The sequence below is a fragment of the Parus major genome, chromosome 6 (genome assembly GCF_001522545.3).
Source record: "Parus major isolate Abel chromosome 6, Parus_major1.1, whole genome shotgun sequence".
Lineage (NCBI taxonomy): Eukaryota > Metazoa > Chordata > Aves > Passeriformes > Paridae > Parus > Parus major.
The window spans coordinates 423,482-432,096 of NC_031775.1; the positions used below are offsets into that span (position 1 = coordinate 423,482).

General features: G+C 48.9%; 1 protein-coding gene across 10 annotated transcripts; it reads left to right on the forward strand.

Moving 5' to 3' along the window:
- Positions 1 to 386: 386 nt before the first annotated feature.
- Positions 387 to 7,397, forward strand: HNRNPH3 (heterogeneous nuclear ribonucleoprotein H3). Of its 10 annotated transcripts, none has more exons than XM_015633775.2 (10): positions 387 to 528; positions 1,532 to 1,668; positions 2,209 to 2,347; positions 2,894 to 3,081; positions 3,492 to 3,578; positions 3,892 to 4,019; positions 5,192 to 5,327; positions 5,526 to 5,606; positions 5,691 to 5,777; positions 6,039 to 7,395. In XM_015633775.2, the coding sequence occupies exons 2-10, from the start codon at positions 1,551 to 1,553 to the stop codon at positions 6,050 to 6,052; spliced, it is 978 nt and encodes a 325-aa protein (XP_015489261.1). In that variant the 5' UTR covers positions 387 to 528; positions 1,532 to 1,550; the 3' UTR covers positions 6,053 to 7,395. The 10 variants fall into 10 exon arrangements, with proteins under 10 accessions (XP_015489261.1, XP_015489254.1, XP_015489262.1 ...); XM_015633768.2 differs by having other exon boundaries at positions 6,074 to 7,395; XM_015633776.2 differs by having other exon boundaries at positions 3,904 to 4,019.
- Positions 7,398 to 8,615: the final 1,218 nt, after the last annotated feature.

Here is an 8,615-nt window from a genome sequence, read left to right on the forward strand (position 1 = left end):
ATCCTCGCTCCCTCCCAAAGCTGCGCCGAGGAAGAAGGACGCCCTGAGAGGGACACAAGCTCCAGAGCCCGACCGGCCGCCAGCGCGGCCGTGAGGCGATGGCGGCGTGAGGCGATGGCCGGGCGCGCGCGCTCCCGCTTGGCGCCAAAACGAGCGGCGGCGGCGGCCGCGTGACCGAGGAAGGAGCGCGCAGGCGCCCGAGACGGCCCCTCAGCAGAGGAGGCGGTGAAAGGAAAAGGCGGGAACGCCCCCTCCCCTACCCCGCATGCGCCTTCGCTCCCTTCCACCGCGGCCCCCCCGCTTCTCCCCCCCGCTCCGTGAGTCGCGCGTGCGCAGGAGCCGCCCAGGCGGGTGTGAGGCGGCGCGCGGCGCGGGTATCGCGATAGTCGCGCGGCCCGGACGCTCCGCTGCCCGTGGGCGCTGCGCAGGTGTGGGCTCGCCGGACGGCTCGGCAGCGAGGGAGGAGGCGCGTCCTGCCCGGCGCGAGCGGCTGCCGGGGCACGGCCAGGGGTGCGCGAGAGGCTCGCGGTGAGCGGAGAGGGCGAGCGGGCCGGGCGAGCGGCGGCGGGGCCCGCCCGGGGGGAGGCTCGGCGGGCGAAGGGCGGCGGGGGTAGGGGCTCGGGGCCCGCACGGCGCTGGGTCGGGCCCGGCGCGCGCCCGCGGGCGGGGGAGGGGTGGGGGAGGCGGTGCGGAGCCTCGTTCCCGATCGCGGCCGCCATTTTGAGCGACGGAACCGAGGGCGGCGGCGGCCCCAGGAGAGCGGCGGGCGGGGGGCGCTGGGGCGGCGAGGGGGTGCGGGCCGGGCGGAGCAGCGCAGCACCTCCGAGGCTAAAGGTGGGCGGCGGGACGAGGCGGGAGGCGCGGAGGGAGCGAGGCAGGCGAGTGGCGGGCGCCCCGGGGAGGCGCGGTAAATGGCGGCGAGGAGCAGGCGGGGGGTCAGGGCCGCGGTCTCGGGGAGGACGGCGGGAGGCGGGATCGCGATGGGCTCCGCGCCGGACGAGGCGGCGATGGCGGCTGCCTTTGTGGGGACGGTGCCGCCCTTCACACGCCCCCGTCACACGCACAGGCACCCCCCCCCCTCCTCCCGCCGCCCCCGGCTGAGGGCAGACAAAGGAAGGCCTTGTGGTGCCGGCCCCTTCCTCAACTGTCACGCTTCAAGGAGAAAACACAGCCGAAGAAACAAAACCCGCAAAGCTCTGCTAAGGAGCGGGTGTGAAATGTAGTCGGAGTAAAAGCCGGGCTCTGCGTGCCGTGCCTGCCCACGTGCTGCCCGCCGGCCACGCGGTGCTCCCCGGCGGCGGGCTTAAATCCCCTCGGTGCGGGGCTTAAATCCCCTTAGGACGGGGGTTTAGATCCCCTTGGGATGCCTTCAGATGCACAGTTTCGAATCAGAAGTAGCGCTCGTGATCCGTTATGCTAGTTATCTAAATAAACAAAACCTAACAGATTTCTTTTTAAGGGAGGGACTTAGGCGTGGACGGACATTCAGGGGTTTTTTATTTCTGTTTTGCTGGGTTTTGGTTTTTTTTAGGATTTAAATTAAATCAAAGATGGACTGGACTGGAAAACACAATGGGCCCAATGATACAACCAATGATGGAACAGTGGTACGACTCCGAGGCCTGCCATTTGGTTGCAGCAAAGAAGAGATTGTTCAGTTTTTCCAAGGTACCTCCAGTATAGTCGAAGTGTAGTGGGTTTCTTTAGAGGTTTCTTTGTATCTTTTACACAATGTCTTGTACATGTTAAATAGCTGTTAATGGGGTGGATGGGGAGGGATTGTGTTAATCTAGTTTGTCTGAAGTAAGATTTATGCCCTGTAAATGAAGTGCAGATAACCATAGATGTAGTAGAACACAAAATGTATCTGATTTTGTCGAGGTGGGAAACATACCGTGCATATTGGGGTAACCTGAATGTTAGCATTTGGATCAGTTAAATTGCTTGATCGGTAGCTATATTTTCTTCATGTAATTGAAGTTTTGGTGGTTGCCTTTTTGTATAGTCTAAACAGAAAAGAAATACGGCTAAATCCATAAATGTTTAATGAAAGATCGTGGGCTTGTATTGTTGGGTGATGGGGGAAACAAGGTGGTTTTCTTTTTCGTTGTTGTTGTTTAGATATGCTTTAAGTATTTGCTACAGATGGGAATGTTTCAGCCTTTAACACTGTTCCCCTTGACGGGGTTATTTGTCCTTGGGTTAAAGGGTTGGAAATCGTGCCAAATGGGATAACATTGACGCTGGACTACCAGGGGAGAAGCACAGGGGAGGCCTTCGTGCAGTTTGCTTCAAAGGAGATAGCAGAAAATGCTCTGGGGAAACACAAGGAAAGAATAGGGCACAGGTGGGGATGGAGAGTTTGGGATGGTGTTAAATCTTTATTTTTTGGGGGTTGTGGGTCAGTAATGCTTTTGGGGGGTTGGGGTCCATTGGGGAATTGGCTGTTTTTAAGAATTTTTGTAACTGATCCTAAGTTAACTTGGGAAATACAGTAGATTTGGGGGGTGGGGGAGACAGTATTGCCCGGGTAGTTTGCTAAACTCAGAAAATTGTTTCAATCATGCTCGTGTAGGGTAATTTGTGATAAATGCTGCTATAGCCAGACATTGTTTTTCAACAGTATGCTTCTCATACTGGAAAGACATGTTTTAAGCTTAATTTGTACAGCTAGAAGTTTCACATAGTAATTTTTGCCACTGTAAAGTGGGTTTTTTTTAAAATACACTTAAGATTCTTACAGTTTTGAGGAGAAACTTAAGTTGTATGGCATTTCTAGTCACTGCTATTGGCTTGTACATTTAGCTCTAGAAAATGTAGTATGGCCTTTTGTAAAATTCAGACTGCTTCTGCTTGTGTTCTTACTGGTACCTTGAAAATCCTCTTTTATTAGATACATTGAAATCTTCAAAAGTAGTAAGAGCGAAATCAGAGGATTCTCTGACATGCCAAGAAGAATGATGGGACAACAGCGACCCGGACCATATGATAGACCATTAGGAGGAAGAGGGGGTTATTATGGAGCTGGGCGTGGAAGTATGTATGACAGAATGCGTCGAGGAGGTGGTGGATATGACGGTGGTATGTTCATCTAATGAACACAGGTTCTCGTGGCAGTTTCATGTTTCTGACATACTTGTCAAGAAATAAGAAATGGCAGTAGCTGTAATGCCCATTAGGTTGGATGTATTTATCTGAAAAAAACTTGTACTGTATCAAAACACGTGGCTTAATATTCAAGATGAGCGTTATAGTAATAAGGGAGCTATTTTCATTGAAATCAGATCTTTCCATTTGCATGTTTCAGTCTGTGTTACGTAAAAAGAAATGTACTTTTGCACCATGTTCAGAAATCCAGGTTTGACAGTCTACAGAGGCTGTTTGCAAAGTGCTGGGTGCCCAGAAACTGCAAAATTGAGTGTTGTGTGTGCACTGCTGTGTGAATTCCGAGCAGGAATGTAATCGCTCCTTTCCTTCTCTCCATTGCACAGGATATGGTGGCTTTGATGATTATGGTGGCTATAATAACTATGGCTACGGAAACGACGGCTATGACGACAGAATGAGGGATGGGAGAGGTAAAAGAAATTAATAGTTTGTCTAAAAAGGTTTTCCCATTACTCGAGTTGCAAGACACACTATTTCCAAGAGAGGTGATAGTTCCATTCTGCTGTTTGGTAAAGAAGGCCGTTCAGAAAGGGGAGGGGATTGGGGAATCGTAAGAAAAGGTAAACAGATGACTCAGGAGGGCTTCTGGTTGAGGTTTGGGTTGATACATGGGAGGTGTAAACACCGTGCATTCACTGGTATAATTCAGTGCTTTCAGAAGAAGAGTAGCGATGACTTTTGGCTTTTCATGATCTTAGAGGCGTGTGGGTTTTTTTTGTTTGGGTTTTCCAATAGGCATGGGAGGACATGGCTATGGAGCTGGAGATGCAGGGTCAGGGTTCCATGGTGGCGGTCATTTTGTTCACATGAGAGGGCTGCCTTTCCGAGCCACGGAAAACGATATTGCTAACGTAAGTACCACGGGGGAAAGGGCTTCCTCATGCCAGCAGCGTGATTGTCCCGATGTGTCCCAGTCCAAACTCGGGGAGCCTTCTCAAACAAGGCACTGCTACATCTGCACAAAGTTAACGAGCTTTTATAAAGCTGCTGTCTGAGGTGGGATTACCAGAGAAGTCAGCAAAGCTATATTTAACGTTAATCCTTGCACTCTCTGCTCTTTGGTTTCCATGAAAGGTGTATCGCAGAGACAACAGTTGCTGCAATCGGTATCCTCATTTAAGGCCTTCAGGATTTGTTTAAGCTTATCTGATTTTGTGAAAGTGACAGAAGATTTGAAGCTTCAATTGCTTAGTTTGCATATTTATTTCTTGACCTGAGACTTACTTCAGGAGGGGCAGGGTGGGCAGGCTGTAGAGAGCTGTGCTGGTTTGGAGAGGACTGGATCCCTCTCATAAGAGAATCAGGGTGGCAGATGAAAGCACATCTGCAGGATTTTGGGAATGCATTCTTGTGTCAGTGCAGGTGTGTTGTTGTTGGATAAGAAGCTTTTTTGGGATACAAGGCCTGGTTTAAACGTAGCACATCCTTGGACAGAGGCTATCTTGCCAGTTGCACCTGTGTATCATATATGCAGGGCTCCATTCTTAAGCTTGTGCTTGTTTGCTTTTATGGGTGGGTTGGTTTACTTTAATGGAGGTATATTTTCTTGTGCCAGATTGTTTCATTTAGGGTAAAGACTCTGTGACAGCGAGGGCCAAAAGTCAGGCTTTGATCTGGAGCAGTGCAATTGACAGGCAGCTTTCCTTGAGTTCCATGAATGTGTGTCCTTGCTTCAAGGAATCTGAAGAAGCAGAGGCAAATGAAAACCAACTGATCATTTTCTTGCTCAAAGCAGTGTGTGTCAGTAGGAGTTGTTTGTATCTTTGCTTTCAGAGAAAGCTGCTCAGGCTCTGTAGCTGCACCTCTCCAAGCTGTGCAGTAACAATGGGTTGTAAACGTAGGTTGACCTGATATTGAATGTCCCACAGCCACTGAGTACTGCTTGAGAAAGGAGTAGTTAAATTTATGTGGTAGGATGACGCTGATTTAAAGGAGTGCACTGCTAACAGTGGGAATGGAAAAAAGTACCTGGCTTGAATTCTGCATTAACGTGATTTGCTTTTTAATTTGTTTTTTTCCCTAGTTTTTCTCACCATTGAACCCTATAAGAGTTCACATTGATATTGGAGCAGATGGAAGAGCTACAGGAGAGGCAGATGTGGAGTTTGTAACACATGAGGATGCAGTAGCTGCCATGTCCAAGGATAAGAATCACATGCGTGAGTGTCGTGCTGCCTGGCAGGGCTGTGAGCAGCAGGTCCACCCTAAGGTTTTCCCAGTTTACCCCATTGCAAACTCGCTTGTTCCTGGCCTTGTGTCTGCTGCCTGCCTGTAAAAGGGGGTGTGGGGTTGCTTTGTATCTCTGCTTCTGGTCTGGGAAACAGAATACAAACTGAGGCTCCTTTTACTTCTTACAGAGCATCGATATATTGAACTATTCCTGAATTCCACTGCTGGAGGTGGCTCTGGAATGGGAGGCTACGGCAGAGATGGAATGGGTACGCATCAGTTGCACATTTAGCCGATGCTTTGCCAAGTCTAATGAGCTCAGAGCCTGTAACGTTGCACTTTTGGCTTTGCAGATCAAGGTTATGGCTCTGTTGGGAGGATGGGAATGGGTAGCAATTACAGCGGCGGATACGGAACTCCCGACGGCCTGGGCGGATACAGTAAGTACAAGTTCTCTTTGCCATGTCAGAGGGGAAGTGTGAATGTCTTCTGCCAGAGAGGGGGCAAGGGTGGTGGGCTTTGGGCTGGGAGAAGGGAAAGAGGGACAGTGGCTTTTTAAAGCTGAATCTCTGGGGGCTTTACACGTTATGCTACTGCAGCAAATGCTGGTTAAGAGCAGTGGTGCTGGAGTATTGTTAGTGTAAGTTGTCATCTTCAGCCAATTGTTCTGTATTACCCATCCCATTTTTTCTTTTTTTAAGGTATGTATGCGTGACCTTGTGTCAATTGTTTGCAGGTCGTGGCAGTGGAAATAGTGGAGGATACTATGGGCAAGGCAGTATGGGTGGAGGAGGATGGCGTGGGATGTATTGAAGGATAGCCTTGTTTCTGCAAAACACCTTGGAAGAAACAGTCTCTGGTCTACTAGACTTTCTTACAAAATTTAATTTCTTTTGTATTTTAAGAACTTTATAATGACTGAAGGAATGTGTTTTCACAATATTATTTGGTAAGCAACAGATTGTGATGGGAAAATCTGTTTTCTGTAGGTTTTATTTGTTGCATACTCTGACTTTAAATAAATTTTTATATTCAAACCACTGATGTTGATACTTTTTATACTAGTTACTCCTAAGGATGTATTACATATTCAAGACTACAGTCGGTTTAAAATGTTGTACTATGGTTCCCTAAAGGTGGTTGTACTGTAACTCCTATGAACACTGATTCAGTTCTATGTAATCTTGGTCTAGTGAACAAATTTAAACATTCACTTGTTTAAGGGGAGAAGGGTAGATGAATAGGTTAGTTTATTTGGTAATGACTTTCCTGAAACCCTTTTGATAAGTTGTATGTGATAAGTGCACCACAGCACCAAGCTGTGGAGGCTCAGTCATTGTTCTGGCTTCCTCCTGCTGCTGCCAGCACCCCCCAGCACATGCACACCTCTCTCAAGGAGCAGCACCCCGTTTCTGCCTCCACACTGAGCAGCCACGTTTATTTCCACGCTTTGCTGTAGTGCTCTAGAGCCTGCATTTCACACCTGTAACCTGCAAACCTAACCAAAGCACTAGCACAGCTTTTCACTAACACAACCTAGGTCAAATTCTAGTTCATTTCATGCTTTTTACTTAGTTTTTTTCACAGACATGCGTTTAGGAAGAGCGGAGGATTTGGAAGCAAGTTACTTTTCTTTCTTGAATTTATTGTATTTAAACATGGTTCAGCTTTTTTTTTTTTTCCACTGCACAGAGCTGATTTGTCTGTTCAAAGTTTGCCAAGCCATTTTACATAGGAGCTCATTAGAAGCCAAGATCTCTAAAATCTCTATAGGCCCAATACTTTTTCAGTAACACACAACCCAAACACGTTGATAAAACTTTCTGTGCATTTGTGACATGTAAGATATGTAAGAAACTTATTGTTTGAAGACACTTAACATACCTGATGTGTAATGGAAAAAGGTATTTATTCTTCTGAGCCAGTGTGATCTCCCAAATTAACTGCTTTGTCCTCAATGCCTCCCTTAAAATGTCAAATGTGATCTTGGGTATTGCAAGTCTGTCACCTGTTTTGCTAGTACTGTGTTATATCTGTAATAAATGTCTTCTTGTGGGAGAGAGGAGAATGGAGTTTATTTCACTAGAGAATGTGTTTGGGTGTCTGGGACTGGAAGAGCTGAAAAGGGTAACTGGCACAGGAAGCTTTCCAAGCACTGGAGCAGTGTTGGCTAGGAAGGGGAGGGAAATGAGTTCTTCAGCACTTGAACCAGTGTTGCTCTGCAGAAATAGGGGGCTCTTGGTTCCCAAGTGGCACCAGAGTTAAGTGAGCTCCAGGAGAAGTAGTGCAGAGTAAGGTGAGAGTAAGCTGCTCAATCCTGCAGCTCTGCAGCGCTTCCTCCTCCCTCGGGAACACCTGGCCTTCCACCTGGGGAGGAGGAGCCCTGCCTGGGACTCGCCTTCGGAGAGCGGGCTGGGGCTGTGCTTTGAGCTCTGCTACAAGCCTGGGGCAGCGAGCCCGTCCTGTCCCGCACCCTGCGGCCGGAGCGGCACTGGAGCGGCAGAGGAAGCGTTCCTGGGAGCCGCGAGCAGAGCTCTGCCCCTCCCCAGAGGCCGCCGCAGTTTCACTGCCGTGTGTTGCAGCCCCGGCTCCTGCCGGCAAGGGCCGGGCGCTCCCTTCGCTCCCGGGCAGGCGGAGAAAACACGGGCATTGGGGCGGGGGGAGAGCAGGAGCAGCACCGGATTGTCTCCGGGGGCTTGCTAACAACGCCCCCAGAGCAGGAAGGCAGAAGTGGCTTCATTTCCCAGGAGGAATAAAATGCTGCTCTGATCCTGTCTGAACAGTTCCAGGTTCTCGTGGGTACCCCACAGCTCTTGCAGGGCTCTGAGAGAAGGATTCTGAATCAAGAGTGGGGTTTTACAGAACGACAAAGGATACAGCATTAATCACAGTGGTATCCAAAAGCCTTAAAAGCAGGCCAGGTATGGAGTTTGATGCCAAGGGAAATGAAACCATATGGAAGATCCAGCATTCATTTGGTTTGAGGCAGAAGCCTTACCTGCAGTCAGTAACAGCAATCTGAACAATTGCACACTTTTCCTATGCAAATAGGACAGCACAGAGGGGAGGGAAAGGTGGCAGTTAAGTAACAATTAATTTATTGCACATTATGGAAATGCACTATATTCTTATTTTAAAAGACTACCTATTTTAAATGATTTCTGTTTAGTTGCATCCTTTTTGACAAGTTACTTATTAAAGCAGTACAGATTAGCTTTATCCTACCCTCCCTATCCTGCATCAAACCCTGCAGGCCTCCATGCCTGCCCTATGTAAAG

Excerpts from the sequence above, each read along its gene's own strand:
- HNRNPH3 (XM_015633768.2), top strand. The coding sequence starts at position 1,551 with ATGGACTGGACTGGAAAACACAATGGGCCCAATGATACAACCAATGAT. Across the intron at positions 2,348-2,893 it reads AAGGAAAGAATAGGGCACAG|ATACATTGAAATCTTCAAAA; the intron begins GTGGGGATGGAG and ends CTCTTTTATTAG. Across the intron at positions 3,579-3,891 it reads CAGAATGAGGGATGGGAGAG|GTTTTCCAATAGGCATGGGA; the intron begins GTAAAAGAAATT and ends TTTTTTGTTTGG.